The sequence below is a fragment of the Rhinoraja longicauda genome, chromosome 34 (genome assembly GCF_053455715.1).
Source record: "Rhinoraja longicauda isolate Sanriku21f chromosome 34, sRhiLon1.1, whole genome shotgun sequence".
Taxonomy (NCBI): Eukaryota; Metazoa; Chordata; class Chondrichthyes; order Rajiformes; family Arhynchobatidae; genus Rhinoraja; species Rhinoraja longicauda.
In genome coordinates, this window is record NC_135986.1 from 24,138,733 (window position 1) to 24,156,661 (window position 17,929).

Below are 17,929 nucleotides of genomic sequence, written 5' to 3' on the forward strand. Positions count from 1 at the left end.
TGGAATTTAGAAGGATGAGAGGGGATCTTATCGAAACGTATAAGATTATTAAGGGGTTGGACACGTTAGAGGCAGGAAACATGTTCCCAATGTTGGGGGAGTCCAGAACCAGGGGCCACAGTTTAAGAATAAGGGGTAGGCCATTTAGAACGGAGATGAGGAAAAACTTTTTCAGTCAGAGAGTTGTGAATCTGTGCGCGCGTGTGTCTGTGTGCGTGTGTCTCTGTGTGTCAGTGTCAGTGTGTCTGTGTGCACGTGTGTGTCAGTGTGACAGTGTGCGCGTGCGTGTCTGTGTGCGCATGTGTCTGTGTCTGTGTCTGTGTGTGCGTGTGTCTATGTCAGTGTGTGTCCTGTGTCAGTGTGCCTGTGTCAGTTTGTCAGTGTGTCTGTGTCAGTGTGTGTCTGTGTCAGTGTGTGTCTGTGTCAGTGTGTGTGTGTGTCAGTGTGCCTGTGTCAGTTTGTCAGTGTGTCTGTGTCAGTGTGTGTGTGTCAGTGTGTGTGTGTCAGTGTGTGTGTGTCAGTGTGTGTGTGTCAGTGCGTGTGTGTCAGTGTGTGTGTGTCAGTGTGTGTGTGTCAGTGTGTGTGTGTGTGTGTGTCAGTGTGTGTGTGTCAGTGTGTGTGTGTCAGTGTGTGTGTGTGTCAGTGTGCCTGTGTCAGTTTGTCAGTGTGTCTGTGTCAGTGTGTGTCTGTGTCAGTGTGTCTGTGTGACTTTGGTTTAAACCAGCATCCACAGTTTCTCCCTGCATCCATCTGGTGAGCTTCCTCTGTGCCCTTTGCAAAGCCCTCTGTCCACATCCTTGCATCAGCCCCTCGTTCCTCCCTCGTGCACAAGAGGTGAAAACCCCGTGCTCAGGATTCGGGAATGTGTATAAACAACATGCCTGATGAGTGTCAAGTAACCCGCCTGTCCAACTCTCCCCCCCCACCCCCACTCCAGCCTCCACTCGAACACACACACACACACACACACACACACACACACACACACACACACACACACACACACACACACACACACACACACACACACACCCCACACACACACACACCCCACACACACACACACACACACACACACACACAAACACAAAGCTCGAGAACTAACAACTAACACAAAACAGCGCGTGGTCTCCCCCTACGAGCGAGCCAAAGGATTTCCGAGTCCGGTGTTGTCACTGTCCAAACGGCCTGAGCAGCAAAACAAGGCAACGTCACCCGGCCACCCACTTCAAGACCCACACAGCGGCTCATCACAAACATGGAAAACAGCGGCAGGCCATTCGGCTCTTCGAGCCAGCACCGCCATCTTGGCTGATCATCCAGAATCAGTACCCCGTTCCTGCTTTCCCCCCAATAATCCCTTGATTCCGTGAGCCCGAAGGGCTACATCTAACTCTCTCTTGAAAACATAGAGACATAGATAGAAACATAGAAAATAGGTGCAGGAGGAGGGAGGCCATTCGGCCCTTCGAGCCAGCACCGCCATTCAATGTGATCGTGGCTGATCATTCTCAATCAGTACCCCGTTCCTGCCTTCTCCCCATACTCCCCTGACTCCGCTATCCTTAAGAGCTCTATCTAGCTCTCTCTTGAATGCATTCAGAGAATTGGCCTCCACTGCCTTCTGAGGCAGAGAATTCCACAGATTCACAACTCTCTGACTGAAAAAGTTTTTCCTCATCTCCGTTCTAAATGGCCGACCCCATATTCTTAAACTGTGTGGCCCCTGGTTCTGGACTCCCCCAACATTGGGAACAGGTGTTGAATTGACTTGAAGTGAATACTATATTGTCACATGTGACAAGCCACAGTGAAAGTCTTTGCATGCATTCCCAAGGTATGCAAGTAGTTGCCCATAAAGGGCGCTTAGAAAGTTTCAAATCCCCCCTCCTCCCCACGCCAGTTCCCCCTTTGTCCTACATGGATAAGACAGGTTTAGATGGTTACTAGACCAAGTGGACCCCATGCGCCCCAAACCTCTCAGAGAAAAAGATCAGCCATGATTGAATGGCGGAGTGGACTCGATGGGCCGAATGGCCTAATTCTACTCCTGTAACTTGTGAACTTGCGACTTCCACCCTCGCCCCTGTTCCTCAGGCCCAAGACCATTCTTGATTAGTACTGGTGTTCCTTGATTAGTACTGGTGTTCCTTGATTAGTACTGGTGTTCCTTGATTAGTGCGGGTGTTCCTTGATTAGTGCGGGTGTTCCTTGATTAGTGTGGGTGTTCCTTGATTAGTGCGGGTGTTCCTTGATTAGTACTGGTGTTCCTTGATTAGTGCGGGTGTTCCTTGATTAGTACTGGTGTTCCTTGATTAGTGCGGGTGTTCCTTGATTAGTACTGGTGTTCCTTGATTAGTGCGGGTGTTCCTTGATTAGTGCGGGTGTTCCTTGATTAGTACTGGTGTTCCTTGATTAGTGCGGGTGTTCCTTGATTAGTACTGGTGTTCCTTGATTAGTGCGGGTGTTCCTTGATTAGTGCGGGTGTTCCTTGATTAGTACTGGTGTTCCTTGATTAGTACTGGTGTTCCTTGATTAGTACTGGTGTTTCTTGATTAGTACTGGTGTTCCTTGATTAGTGCGGGTGTCAGGGGTTATGGGGAGAAGGCAGGAGAATGGGGTTAGGAGGGAGAGATAGATCAGCCACGATTGAATGGGGGAGTAGACTTGATGGGCCGAATGGCCTTGTTCTACCATTCCTTGTGGCCTTGTGACTTACGACCATGTAAAATAGAGTGCTGGAGGAATACTGCGTAATCAGAGTTACCATCAATCAGATGAGATGTTAAACAGAGGCCCTGTGACCTCTTAAGTGGGTGTGGATATCACCACAGGAGACAATGTGGGCCGAAGGGCATGGTCTTGGGCTGTTCTGCTCCATGTGCTGTGTTCTATCTGGGCATTAGCACAGAGCGTTTGGGTAGTTTATCACCCAACAGTATGAACATTGTGTGGGAAGGAACTGCAGATGCTGCTTTAAACCGAAGATAGACACAAAATGGTGGAGTAACTCAGCGGGTCAGGCAGCATCTCTGGAGAGAAGGAATGGGTGACTTTTCGGGTCGAGACCCTTCTTCAGACTGAGAGGCGGGGGAGAGGGGGACAAGAGATATAGACGGTGATGTAGACGGTGAAACAGAACAATAGACAATAGGTGCAGGAGGAGGCCATTCGGCCCTTCGAGCCTGTACGCACCGCCATTCAATGTGATCATGGCTGATCATTCTCAATCAGTACCCCGTTCCTGCCTTCTCCCCATACCCCCTGACTCCGCTATCCTTAAGAGCTCTATCTAGCTCTCTCTTGAAAGCATCCAGAGAATTGGCCTCCACTGCCTTCTGAGGCAGTGAATTCCACAGATTCACAACTCTCTGACTGAAAAAGTTTTTCCTCATCTCCGTTCTAAACGGCCGACCCCTTATTCTTAAACTGTGTGGCCCCCTGGTTCTGGACTCCCCCCAACATTGGGAACATGTTTCCTGCCTCTAGCGTGTCCAACCCCTGAATAACCGTATATGTTTCGATAAGAGTGAATGAAAGATGCGCAAAAAGAGTTACGGTGATAAAGGAGACAGGCCATTGTTAGCTGTGGGCCTAGGTGAAAACGAGTTACAGTCAATGAGACTCGACAAGACGACTTTGAAGTCGGTACGACTTGGGTGGGGGAGGGATGGGGGGAGAGGGGATGCAGGGAAGTGAGTGCGTAGAAAGGAACTGCAGGTGCTAGTTTCTCCCGAAGACATACACAAATTGCTGGAGTAAAAGGATGGGTGACATTTTGTGTCGGAACCTTTCCTCAGAATCCCTGAAGAGGGGTTCCGCCCTTCCTTTCTCTCCAGAGATGCTGCCTGACCCGCTGAGTTACTCCAGCATTTTGCGTCTACCTTCGATTTAAACCAGCATCTGTGTTTTTTTTCTCCTACATGGAAACAGGCCCTTTGGCCCAGCGGCTCAAACCATCGGTCACCCATTCACGCCAGTTCCATGCTATCCCACTTTCTCATCCAATCCATACACACAAGAGGCGATTTACAGAGGGCCACAGACGTCCGATTCTGACCTCGGGTGCTGTGTGTGTGGAGTTTGCACGATCTCCCCGTCCCGTGACTACCTAGGTTTTCTCCGGGTGCTCCGGTTTCATAAAAACATAGACAATAGGTGCAGGAGGAGGCCATTTGGCCCTTCCAGCCAGCACCGTCATTCATTGTGATCATGGCTGATCATCCACAATCAGTAACCCGTGCCTGTGACGTCTCCCCGTATCCCTTTTTGTTGTGTGTGTGTGTGTGTGTGTGTGTGTGTGTGTGTGTGTGTGTGTGTGTGTGTGTGTGTGTGTGTGTGTGTGGTGTGTGTGTGTGTGTGTGTGGTGTGTGTGTGTGTGTGTGTGTGTGTGTGTGTGTGTGTGTGTGTGTGTGTGTGTGTGTGTGTGTGTGTGGGGGTGGAGGGAGGGGGTGGCGGGGGGAGGGAGGGAGGATGGGGAGGGAAGGGGGAAGGGGAGGAGGGAAGAGGAGAGGGGGAGGGCAGGGGGGGGAGAGAGGGGAGGGGGGAGAGGGTGCTGTACCAATACAGGAGAGGTTTGGGTCCAACGGGTCCACTTGGTCTAGTCTATTATGTTGTTTACAGTGTACTATGTTTACATATTCTGTTTTGCTGCTGCAAGTAAGAATTTCATTGTGTAGGAAGGAAATGCGGATGCTGGTTTAAACCAAAGATAGACACAGAAAGCTGGAGTAACTCAGCGGGTCAGGCAGCATCTCTGGAGAAAAGGAATAGGTGACGTTTCGGATCGAGGCCCTTCTCAGTCTGAAGGAGGGTCTCGGCCAGAAACGTCACCCATTCATTCTCTCCAGAGATGCTGCCCGTCCCGCTGAGTTACTCCAGCTTTCTGTGTCTGTCTTCGAGAATTTCATTTGTTCCATTTCGGGACACATGACAATAAAGCACTCTAGACTTGACTCGTGACTCTAATCGAGTTCAATCAAGCCAAACTCGGGTATAATAGGTAGAGTAGTGAGAAAGATACAGAGTGCAGAGTAAAGTTCTCAGCATTAGGTGGTGCAGCAGTAGGATTGTTGTCTTACAGCTCCATAGACCCTGGTTCGATCCTGACCACGGACGCTGTCTGTACTGAGTTTGTACGTTCTCCCCGAGACCGTATGGGTTACTCCCAAATTCTTCATTTTCCTCCCACACTCCAAAGACGTACAGGTTTGTCGGTTAATTGTCTTGGTGTAATTGGTTAATTGGCTTGGTATCTTCAGGAGCATCAGAGATGTCCTCATTCTTCAGGAAATGGGGCTTCCCCTCTTCCATTATAGATGAGGCTCTCACTAGGGTCTCTTCTACATCCCGCAGCTCCGCTCTTGCTCCCCCTCCCCCCATTCCCCATGACCCCCTCGTTCTCACCTTCCACCCCACCAGCCAGCGTATCCAACAAATCATCCGCCAACATTCCCATCACCTACAACGGGACCCCACTGGCCACATCTTCCCATCCCCTCCCCTCTCTGCGTTCTGCAGAGACCGTTCCCTCCGTAACTCCCTGGTCCACTCGTCCCTTCCTACCCAAACCACCCCATCCCCGGGCACGTTCCCCTGCAACCGCACGAGATGCAACACCTGTCCCTTTACCTCCCCCCTCAACTCCACCCAAGCACCCAAACAGTCTTTCCAGGTGAGACAGAGGTACACCTGCACCTCCTCCAACCTCATCTATTGTATCCGCTGCTCTGGATGTCAACTTCTTTACATCGGCGAAACCATACGCAGGCTCGGCGATCGTTTCGCTCAACGCCTTCGCTCAGTCCGCCTTAACCAACCTGATCTCCCAGTGGCTCAGCACTTCAACTCCCCCTCCCACTCCCAGTCTGACCTTTCTGTCATGGGCCTCCTCCAGTGCCATAGAGAGGCCCACCGGAAATTGGGGGAACAGCACCTCATATTTCGCTTGGGCAGCTTGCAACCCAGCGGTATGAACATTGACTTCTCCAACTTTAGATAGTTCCTCTGTCCCTCTCTTCCCCTCCCCCTTCCCAGTTCTCCCTCTATCTTCCTGTCTCCTCCTATATCCTTCCTTTGTCCCGCCCCGCCCCCCCCCCCCCCCGACATCAGTCTGAACAAGGGTCTCGACCCGAATCATCACCGATTCCCTCTCTCCTGAGATGCTGCCTGACCTGCTGAGTTACTCCAGCATTTTGTGAAATAAATACCTGGCTTGGTATAAATGTATAAATGTAAATTGTCCCCAGTGTGTGTAGGATAGTGTTAGTGTGCGGAGATTGCAGGTCGGCACAGACCCGGTGGGCCGAAGGGCCTGTTTTCGCGCTGTATCTCTAAACCAAACTAAACTAAAACTAAAAATTGTAGCGCGATAGATCCAGGGACAAAGTCCAATGTCCGCAACGAGAGAGTTGCCTTTAGTTTAGTTTAGAAATACAGCGATGAAATAGGCCCCTCAGGCCACCGAGTCCACGCCGACCAGCGATCCCGTACACAAGCACCATCCTACACGTTAGGGACAAGTTACAATTTTTACCGCATCCAATTAGCCTACAAACCTGAACGTCTTTGGAGTGTGGGAGGAAACTGGAGCTCCAGGATGAAAACCCACAAAATACCCACGCAGGTCACGGGGAGAACGTACAAACTTCGTACAAACAGGATTGAACCCGGGTCTCTGGCGCTGTGAGGCAGCAACTCTACCGCTGTGCCACCGTGCCGCACTGCACGGTTATCGGTTAACACATCCAACCGACTAGTTCCAGCAATTTCTAGTTTTATGGTTTAATTGGTTAGTTTATAGTTTAGTCAAGCAGTAGTTATATTAGCTATGCAATTTTCAGTGCTATTTACTGGCAAGTTTACACATTCATGAAAAGATTGTTTGTTAAACACTCAGTTCAGATTAGTTTATTGTCACGTGTACCGAGGTACAGTGAAAAGCTTTTGTTGCGTGCTAACCAGTCAGCGGAAAGACAACACACGATTACAATCGAGCCATTTACAGTGTACAGATACATGATAAGGGAATAACGTCTAGTGCAAGGTAAAGCCAGCAAAGTCTGATCAAGGATAGTCCGAGGGTCACCAATGAGGTAGATGGTAGTTCAGCCCTGCTCTCTGGTTGTGGTAGGACGGTTCAGTTGCCTGATAACAGCCGGGAAGAAACTGTCCCTGAATCTGGAGGTGTGTGTTTTCACGCTTCTGTACCTCTTGCCCGATGGGAGAGGGGAGGAGAGGGAGTGGCCGGGGGTGAGACTGGTCCTTGATTGTGCTGCTGGCCTTGCCGAGGCAGCGTAAGGTGGAGATGGAGTCGATGGAAGGGAGGTTGGTTTGTGCGATGGTCTGGGCTGCGTCTATAATTCACTGCGATTTCTCGCGGGTCTTGGATGGAGCTGTTCCCAAACCGTGCTGAAATGCATCCCGATAAAATGCTTTCTGTGGGGCATCTGCACTGTGAAACGCTCCCTAAGGTACCTGTGGTGTATTTAGCTGCTCTTTGCGTTTAGGCAATAGGCAATAGACAATAGGTGCAGGAGTAGGCCATTCGGCCCTTCAAGCCAGCACCACCATTCAATGTGATCATGGCTGATCATTCTCAATCAGTACCCCGTTCCTGCCTTCTCCCCACACCCCCTGACTCCGCTATCCTTAAGAGCTCTATCAAGCTCTCTCTTGAATGCATTCAGAGAATTGGCCTCCACTGCCTTCTGAGGCAGAGAATCCCACAGATTCACAACTCTCTGACTGAAAAAGTTTTTCCTCATCTCCGTTCTAAATGGCCGACCCTTTACTCTTAAACTGTGGCCCCTGGTTCTGGACTCCCCCAACATTGGGAACATGTTTCCTGCCTCTAACGTGTCCAAACCCTTAATAATCTTATATGTTTCGATAAGATCCCCTCTCATCCTTCTAAATTCCAGTGTATACAAGCCTAGTCGCTCCAGTCATTCAACATATGACAGTCACGCCATTCCGGGAATTAACCTGGTGAACCTACGCTGCACGCCCTCAATAGCAAGAATATCCTTCCTCAAATTTGGAGACCAAAACTGCACACAGTACTCCAGGTGCGGTCTCACTAGGGCCCTGTACAACTGCAGAAGGACATCTTTGCTCCTATACTCAACTCCTCTTGTTATGAAGGTCAACATTCCATTGGCTTTCTTCACTGCCTGCTGTACCAGCATGCTTCCTTTCAGTGACTGATGCACTAGGACACCCAGATCTCGTTGTACGTCCCCTTTTCTTAACTTGACACCATCTTTAGAGCTTTCAAGATCAATTTATTGTCACATGTAGCAATTAGCTTTATCTGTTAATGCATCCAACTGCATGCTTCCACTAATTTCAACCTTTATGTTTAATTATTAAGAGATTAATTGCTCAGTTCACAGTTTAATCAAGTCCATTTTAATTTGACTAGTTAATATAACTATAACTGGAAGTATTAAGTGGAGAGTTTACAGATTTGTGACAAGACTATTTGAGGCACTGTGGTGCCTATGGCTAATTAGTTTAGTTTAATTCAGTTTATTATTGTCACAAACTGCCTTCCCCACTGAGTTCCTTCAGCACTTCATCTTTACAACGATAATTTTATCTGTTAACGCATTCAACTGAGTGTTTAGAGCAATTTCTGGTTTTATTTCAATGATTGTTTAGTTTTGTTTAGAGATACAGCACGGAAACAGGCCCTTCGGCCCACCGAGTCCGTGCCGCCCAGCGATCCCCGCACACAAACACTATCCCACACACACTAGGGACAATTTTACATTTATACCAAGCCAATTAACCTACAAACCTGCACGCCTTTGGAGTGTGGGAGGAAACCGGAGCGCCCGGAGAAAACCCACGCAGGGCACGGGGAGAACGTACAAACTCCATACAGACAGCGCCCGTAGTCAGGATGGAACCTGGGTCTCTGGCGCTGTGAGGCAGCAACTCTACCGCTGTGCCACCGGCTCAATCATTCAATGATTTAATGATACTTTATTGGCACATCTACCTAGATACAGTGAAATTCTTTGTTTCACCCACAAATCTGTTTCTGGCGCCAACATTTGTGATTTTTAGGGCATTAATTGGTTAGGCTGTGGTTTAAGGAAGCTTCAGTTATATTAACCAGCCAATTTCCAGTGCTATTAACTGGACAGTTTATCTGTTAACATGGCACAAACATGCTGGAGTAACTCAGCGGGACAGGCAGCATCTCTGGAGAGAAGGAATGGGTCGAGACCCTTCTACAGACTGCCAGAAACCTCACCCATTCCTTCTCTCCAGAGATGCTGCCTGTCCCGCTGAGTTACTCCAGCATTTTGTGTCTATCTTCGGATTAAACCAGCATCTGCATTTCCTTCCTACACAGTTTATTTGTTAAACCATTCAGCTGTGTTTCTAGTCCTGGTTTTATATATAATTTTTAAGCGGTAAATTGGTTAGTTTGTGATTTAAGCAAGCTATAGTTACATTAACTATCTATAGCTGTATTAACTAGCTGTAGGAAAAAAAACTGCAGATGCTGGTTTAAATCGAATGTAGACACAAAATGCTGGAGTAACTCAGTGGGTCAGGCAGCACCTCGGGAGAGAAGGAATTGGTAACGTTTCAGGTCGAGACCCTTCTTCAGACTGATGTCAGGGGAGGGGGCGGGACAAAGATAAGATGTAGTTGGAGACAGGAAGAATGGTGGGAGAACTGGGAAGGGGAGGGGATAGAGAGGGGAAGCAGAAACTATCTGAAGTTAGAGAAGTCTATGTTCATACCACTGGGGTGTAAACTGCCCAAGCGAAATATGAGGTGCTGTTCCTCCAATTTACGCTGGGCCTCTCTCTGACAATGGAGTAGGCCCAGGACAGAAAGGTCAGATTGTGAGTGGGAGGAGGAGTTGAAGTGCTGAGCCACCGGGAGATCAGGTTGTTTGAGTCGGACTGAGCGGAGATGTTCAGCGAAACGATCGGTCTCGCCGATGTAGAGAAGTTGACATCTGGAACATCTGCTGTATTTCTCCCACCATTCTTCCTGCCTCCGTCTACATCCCATCTATGTCCCGCCCCCTCCCCTGACATTAGTCTGAAGAAGGGTCTCGACCCGAAACGTCACCCATTCCTTCTCTCCCGAGATGCTGCCTGACCCGCTGAGTTACTCCAGCATTTTGTGTCTACATTAACTAGTTGTAGGTACTGGCTCTAGCTGTAGGCTCTAGCTGTAGTCCGCGAGTGTGAACTAGCTATACCTATATTAACTAGCTTTAGTTATATTAACTAGCTATTTCTACAAGCAAGAGTCATATTATATAGGTACAGTTATGTTTGTCTAGCTGTATGTACAAGCTTTAATTATATTGTCTAACTATAGATACAAAGTATGGTTACGTTAATTATTAGTGTTATTCGCTGGAGGCATACATGGCAGCCACGCCAACAGCCTTTCTCGTATTTGTTTCCTTTGCTGTTTGGGTCTGTGTTTGTATGTTTTTAGTGTACAATAGACAACAGACAATAGGTGCAGGAGGAGGCCTTTCGGCCCTTCGAGCCTGTACGCACCACCATTCAATGTGATCATGGCTGATCATTCTCAATCAGTACCCCGTTCCTGCCTTCTCCCCATACCCCCTGACTCCGCTATCCTTAAGAGAAGGCAGGAACGGGGTACTGATTGAGAATGATCAGCCATGATCACATTGAATGGCGGTGCTGGCTCGAAGGGCCGAATGGCCTCCTGTTGCACCTATTGTCTATTGATGGCTGTGGGTCTCTACTTATGCTGTGTGCCCTGGGGATTCCCACACTCTGCTGCGGTGGCTGTTTAAGTCTATGTTTAATTTTTATGTGGTTATGCATGTTGCTGCTTTTTTTGTACGACTGTCGCCAAATTAAATTCCTTGCATGTTTACATACTCGGCTAATAAAAAATTAATTACAATTACAATTATATTTCGAGACTGATGACAAGATTGGTCATAGAGTCAGAGTCATACAGCACGGAAACAAACCCTTTCGCCCAACTTTCCCATGCCGACCAACATGCCCCGTCTACACTCATCCCACCTGCGTGAGATATCCCATATCGGCACGGTGGCGCAGCGGTAGAGTTGCTGCCTTACAGCGAATGCAGCGCCGGAGACTCAGGTTCAATCCTGACTACGGGCGCCGTCTGTACGGAGTTTGTACGTTCTCCCCGTGACCTGCGTGGGTTTTCTCCGAGATCTTCGGTTTCCTCCCACACTCCAAAGACGTACAGGTATGTAGGTTAATTGGCTGGGCAAATGTAAAAATTGTCCCTAGTGTGTGTAGGATAGTGTTAATGTGCGGGGATCGCTGGGCGGCGCGGACCCAGTGGGCCGAAGGGCCCGTTTCTGCGCTGTATCTCTGAATCTAAATCTAAAAATCTAAACCTCAGTAGACACAAAATGCTGGAGTAACTCAGCGGGACAGGCAGCATCTCTGGAGAGAAGGAATTCCTTCCTTCTGAGTTACTCCAGCATTTTGTATCCACCTTCGATTTAAACCAGCATCTACAGTTCTTTCTTACACATTTTATAGACAATAGACAATAGGTGCAGGAGGAGGCCATTCGGCCCTTCGAGCCAGCACCACCATTCAATGTGATCATGGCTGATCATTTTCAATCAGTACCCCGTTCCTGCCTTCTCCCCATACCCCCTGGCTCCGCTATCCTTAAGAGCTCTATCTAGTTCCCTCTAAACTTATCCTACCTGCCTCAACAACTCATTTGGCAGCTCGATTCATATACCTACCACCCTTTGTGCATTAAATCTTCCCCCCCCCCCCCCCCCCCCCACCACCTTAAACCAATCAAGCTATCTCCCTTTCCATCTTAAATCTTGTCCACACTCCTTCCAGACAAATCGTCTCTGCACCCTTTGCACCTTAAATCTTCTCTGGACCCTTTCCAGTTTAGAATCTTCTCTGCACCATTTCCAACTTAGATATTCTCTACACCCTTTCCAGCTTCAATCTTCTCGCATTTTGTCCATCTTAGCTCTTCTATGCCCTCTTACCAGCAGATTGGTGTTATAAACGCTGCACATTGCTCGAGGTGCCACAGCTTTACTGAGCTTAAATATTCTCTGAAACCTTTGCAACTTCGATATTCTCTCTGTCCCCTTTGCAAGAATGATCCCAGTAATGAGTGGGTTAATATATGATGAGCGTTTGTCGGCACTGGGCCTGTACTCGCTGGAGTTTAGAAGGATGGGAGGGGACCTCATTGAAACGTACCTAAGAGTGAAAGGCTTGGATAGAGTGGATGTGGAGAGGGTGTTTCCACTAGTGGGAGAGTCTAGGACCAGAGGGCACAGCCTCAGCATTAAAGGATGTACCTTTAGGAAGGAGATGAGGAGGAATTTCTTTACTTAGAGGGCGGTGATTCTGTGGAATTCTTTACCACAGATATCTGTGCAGGCCGAGTCAGTTTTTAAAGCAGAGATAGATAGACTCTTGATTAGTACGAGTGTCAGGGGTTATGGGGAGAAGGCAGGAGAGTGGGGTTAGGAGGGAGAGATAGATCAGCCATGAATGAATGACAGAGTAGACTTGATGAGCCGAACGGTCTAATTCTGCTCCTATCACTTATGACCTTATGACCCTTTACATCTTAAATCTTCTCTGCACTCTCTCCAGTTGAGATCTCCCCTTTCCAGTGGAGTGCTGTTACCCATTGCAGTGTCACACCACACTAGGTGTCTTCTCTGCACTATTTCCCGTTTAAATTTTCTCCACGCCCTTTCCAACTTCTCTGCACCCTGTCCAGCAGTGGTGTTACCCATTGCACAGTGCCACACTGCCACAGTGCCCGAGCTGCCTCCTCTACACCCTTTCCAGCTACAGTCTGCATCAGTCCCAGCTTAGATCTCTGCACCCTTTCCAGCAGAGTAGTGTTACACATTGCAGTGCCACAACCTGCCTTCTCTGCATTCTTTCCAGCTTAGATCTCTGCACCCTTTCACATGGAGTGGTGTTACCCGTTGCACAGTGCCACACACTGCCTAGAGGTGTCCTCTCTGCACCCTTTCCAGTTCAGATCTACACCCTTTCCAGCAGATTGGCGTTACTCATTGCACACAGCCATACTGCCCCAGGTATGTTTTCTGCACCCTTTACAGCTTAGTTCTGCACCCTTTCCAGCAGTGGTGTTACCCATTGCACAGTGCCACAGTGCTCTAGGTGCCTTCTCTGCACCCTATACAGCTCAGATCTACACCCTTTTGGAGCTCAGATCTGCACCCTTTCCAACTGAGATCCTTTCTTACACCCTTTCCATCTTAAACCTTCTCTGCACCCTGTCCAGCAAATTGGTGTTAACCATTGCACAGTGCCACACTGCCCTGTGTGCCTTCTCAGCACCCTTTCCAGCTTACATCTGCACCCTTTCCATGTTAGATCTGAACTCTGTCCCAGTAGTGGTGTTGATCATTGTGCAGTACCCCACTGCCCTCGGTGCCTTCTCTGCACCCTTTCCATGTCAGATCTGCACCCTATCAATGTCAGATCTGTACTCTGTCCCAGTAGTGATGTTAATCATTGCATAGTGCCACAGTGTCACACTGTCCTAGGTGCCTTCTCTGCACCCTTTCCATGTTAGATCATGGCAGAGAAGGCACCCTGTCCGTTAGGTCTGCACCCAGTCCCAGTACTCTTAGGCACCCAGTCCCAGTAGAGTGGTGTTAATCATTGCACAGTGCCACATTGCCACACTGCCCTGGGTGCCTTCTCTGCACCCTGTCCATGTCAGGTCTGCACCCTTTCCGTTAGGTCTGCACCCAGTCCCAGTACTCTTAGGCACCCAGTCCCAGTACTCTTAGGCACCCAGTCCCAGTAGATTGGTGTTAATCATTGCAGTACCCCACTGCCCTAGGTGCCTTCTCTACACCCTATCCATGTTAGGTCTGCACCCAGTCCATGTCAGATCTGCACCCTATCAATGTTAGGTCTGCACCCAGTCCCAGCAGAGTGGTGTTAATCATTGCAGTGCCTCACTGCCCTAGGTGCCTTCTCTGCACCCTTCCCATGTCAGGTCTGCACCCTGTCCGTGTCAGGTCTGCACCCTGTCCGTGTTAGATCTGCACCCTATCCATGTCAGGTCTGCACCCTATCCATGTCAGGTCTGCACCCTATCCATGTCAGGTCTGCACCCTATCCATGTCAGGTCTGCACCCTGTCTGTGTTAGATCTGCACCCAGTCCAGAGCATCTGCACCCAGAGAGCATCCTAACGCATGGCATCCCTGTGTGGTACCTCAGCTGCATGGAGGCAGAGAGGAGAGCTCTACAGCGGGTAGTCCATAGAGCTCAGAGGGCCATCGGAACACAGCTACCAGACTTAGAGGGCATCTACAACACACGATGCCTCAGAAAAGGCACCAGCATCCACAAAGACTCTTCACACCCTTGCAACTGTCTGTTCGAACTCCTTCCATCGGGCAGACGATACAAGGCCTTCTACGCCCGCACCTCCAGACTCAGGAACAGCTTCATCCCCAGGGCCATAGCTGCTATGAACCGGTCCTGCTGAGCCGGATGGCCACAACGCATAGATCAACTTGCACTTTACCCTGTCCAAAACTGTTACAACTGTTTCGTTTCGTTGGGTTGCTGCTGTCTAAATTACTTAAATTATTGCATCGTATGGGAGGCGCATTCCCAATCTCGTTGTACCCCTGGGTACAATGACAATAAAGATATATTGTATTGTATTGTATTGTTAGATCTGCACCCTATCCATGTGAGGTCTGCACCTATCCATGTTAGGTCAGCACCCTATCCATGTCAGGTCAGCACCCAGTCCATGTCAGATCTGCACCCTGTCCATGTTAGGTCTGCACCCAGTCCATGTCATGTCTGCACCCTGTCCATGATAGATCTGCACCCAGTCCATGTCATGTCTGCACCCTGTCCCAGCAGAGTGGTGTTAATCATTGCAGTGCCTCACTGCCCTTAGGTGCCTTCTCTACACCCTATCCATGTTAGGTCTGCACCCTGTCCATGTTAAGTCTGCACCCTGTCCCAGCAGAGTGGTGTTAATCATTGCACAGTACCACAGTGCCCTATGTGCCTTCTCTACACCCAGTCCATGTCAGGTCTGCACCCTGTCCATGTTAGGTCTGCACCCTATCCATGTTAGGTCTGCACCGTCCCAGTAGATTGGTGTTAATCATTGCACAGTACCACAGTGCCTCACTGCCCTAGGTGCCTTCTCTACACCCTATCCATGTTAGATCTGCACCCTATCCATGTTAGATCTGCACCCTATCCATGTTAGATCTGCACCGTATCCATGTCAGATCTGCACCCTATCCATGTTAAGTCTGCACCCTGTCCCAGCAGAGTGGTGTTAATCATTGCACAGTGCCTCACTGCCCTAGGTGCCTTCTCTACACCCTATCCATGTTACGTCAGCACCCTGTCCATGTTAGGTCTGCACCCTATCCATGTTAGATCTGTGCTCTGTCCCAGTAGTGATGTTAATCATTGCACAGTGCCTCACTGCCCTTAGGTGCCTTCTCTGTGCCCTGTCCATGTTCGGTCTGCACCCTGTCCCAGCAGAGTGGTGTTAATCATTGCACAGTACCATAGTGCCCTAGGTGCCTTCTCTGTGCCCTGTCCATGTTAGGTCTGCACCCTGTCCCAGCAGAGTGGTGTTAATCATTGCACAGTACCATAGTGCCCTATGTGCCTTCTCTACACCCTGTCCATGTTAGATCTGCACCCTGTCCATGTTAGGTCTGCACCCTGTCCCAGCAGAGTGGTGTTAATCATTGCACAGTGCCTCACTGCCCTTAGGTGCCTTCTCTACACCCTGTCCATGTTCGGTCTGCACCCTGTCCATGTTAAGTCTGCACCCTGTCCCAGCAGAGTGGTGTTAATCATTGCACAGTACCACACTGCCCTAGGTGCCTTCTCTACACCCTATCCATGTTACGTCAGCACCCTGTCCATGTTAGGTCTGTGCTCTGTCCCAGTAGTGATGTTAATCATTGCACAGTGCCTCACTGCTCTTAGGTGCCTTCTCTACACCCTGTCCATGTTAGATCTGCACCCTGTCCATGTTCGGTCTGCACCCTGTCCATGTTAAGTCTGCACCCTGTCCATGTTAAGTCTGCACCCTGTCCATGTTAAGTCTGCACCCTGTCCATGTTAAGTCTGCACCCTGTCCATGTTAAGTCTGCACCCTGACTGTCCCAGCAGAGTGGTGTTAATCATTGCACAGTGCCTCACTGCCCTTAGGTGCCTTCTCTACACCCTGTCCATGTTCGGTCTGCACCCTGTCCATGTTAGATCTGCACCCTGTCCATGTTCGGTCTGCACCCTGACCATGTTAAGTCTGCACCCTGTCCATGTTAAGTCTGCACCCTGTCCATGTTCGGTCTGCACCCTGTCCATGTTCGGTCTGCACCCTGTCCATGTTCAGTCTGCACCCTGTCCATGTTCGGTCTGCACCCTGTCCATGTTCGGTCTGCACCCTGTCCATGTTCGGTCTGCACCCTGTCCATGTTAAGTCTGCACCCTGTCCATGTTCGGTCTGCACCCTGTCCATGTTCGGTCTGCACCCTGTCCATGTTAAGTCTGCACCCTGACTGTCCCAGCAGAGTGGTGTTGCTCGTCGCCACTGTCACTGGCCTCTTACCCACACGTCGAGCTGCACGTCGCGGAGGCGGCCGCTGCCGTTGTACAGGTCGAGGCTGAGCTGCTGGAGGGTGAGGCGCTCCTCCAGGAAGTGTCCCAGGTAGTGTTGCAGCAGGTAGCGGCAGGCCCGCTTCTTGATGGAGCTCGACCAGGGGAACAGCCATGACATCTTACCCCCAGCATCGCCCAGCGCGGCCGGGGGAGGGGAGGGAGGGAGAGAGGGGGAGGGGGGGGGGGGGGCACCACCCTGCCCCAGGCCCAGGGCAGAGAGAGAGATAGAGAGAGATAGAGAGAGGCTGAGGGGCGGGCGGGCGGTCAGAGGGACAACAAGCGGCCGCCCGCCATCACTGTCACGGCGGCTCTGCTCTGTCCGGCGCATGCGCGGACCACCCCCTCTCCTGCCCTCTGGCGGCCGGGAGGGCTCATGGCAGCCCGGCAATGGGAGTGAATGGAGGGAGGCGGGGAGCGCCCCTGCAGGAAGGGAGGGTCCATGACCACTGGGCAATGGGAGTGAATGGAGGGAGGCGGGCAGCGCCCCCTGCAGGACGGGAGGGTTCATGGCACTGTAGACAATTGGAGTGAATGGAGGGAGGCGGGGAGGGTCCATGGCAGCCCGGCAATGGGAGTGAATGGAGGGATGCGGGCAGCGCCCCCTGCAGGACGGGAGGGCTCAGGAACTGCAGGCAGTGGGAGTGAATTGAGGGAAGCGGAGAGCGACCCTGCAGGAAGGGAGGGTCCATGACCACTGGGCAATGGGAGTGCATGGAGGGAGGCGGGGAGCGCCCCCTGGCGGCGGGGAGGGCCCGGCAATGGGAGTGAATGGAGGGAGGCGGGGAGGCGGGGAGCGCCCCCTGGGGCTCATGGCAGCCCGACAATGGGAGTGAATGGGAGGAGGGGAGAGCGCCTCCTGCAAGAAGGGAGGGTCCATGGAGGGAGTGCATGGAGGGAGGCGGAGAGCGCCCCCTGCAAGCTGGGAGGGCTCATGGCAGCCGGGCAATGGGAGTGAATGGTCAATGGGAGGGAATAAAGGGAAGAGGGAGAGCGCCCCCTGCAGGGCGGGAGGGCTCATGACCACTGGGTAATGGGATTGAATGGGAGGAGGGGAGAGCGCCCCCTGCAGGGCGGGAGGGTCCATGACCACTGGGCAATGGGAGTGAATGGGAGGAGGGGAGAGCGCCCCCTGCAGGACGGGAGGGTCCATGGACTGTAGACAATGGGAGTGAATAGGAGGAGGGGATAGCGCCCCCTGCAGGACGGGAGGGCTCATCGCAGCCGGGCAATGGG

At 50.8% G+C, this 17,929-nt stretch overlaps 1 protein-coding gene across 1 annotated transcript in view; it reads right to left on the reverse strand.

Annotated features, from left to right (window-relative positions):
• LOC144609642 (autophagy-related protein 2 homolog A-like) overlaps positions 1-17,007 on the reverse strand; it is a 91,962-nt gene extending 74,955 nt beyond the window's left edge. Inside the window, 1 exon segment of the mRNA XM_078428143.1 lies at positions 16,640-17,007. Coding sequence (XP_078284269.1) covers positions 16,640-16,814 — 175 coding nt within the window. The 5' untranslated portion in view covers positions 16,815-17,007.
• Between the last annotated feature and the right edge of the window lie 922 nt (positions 17,008-17,929).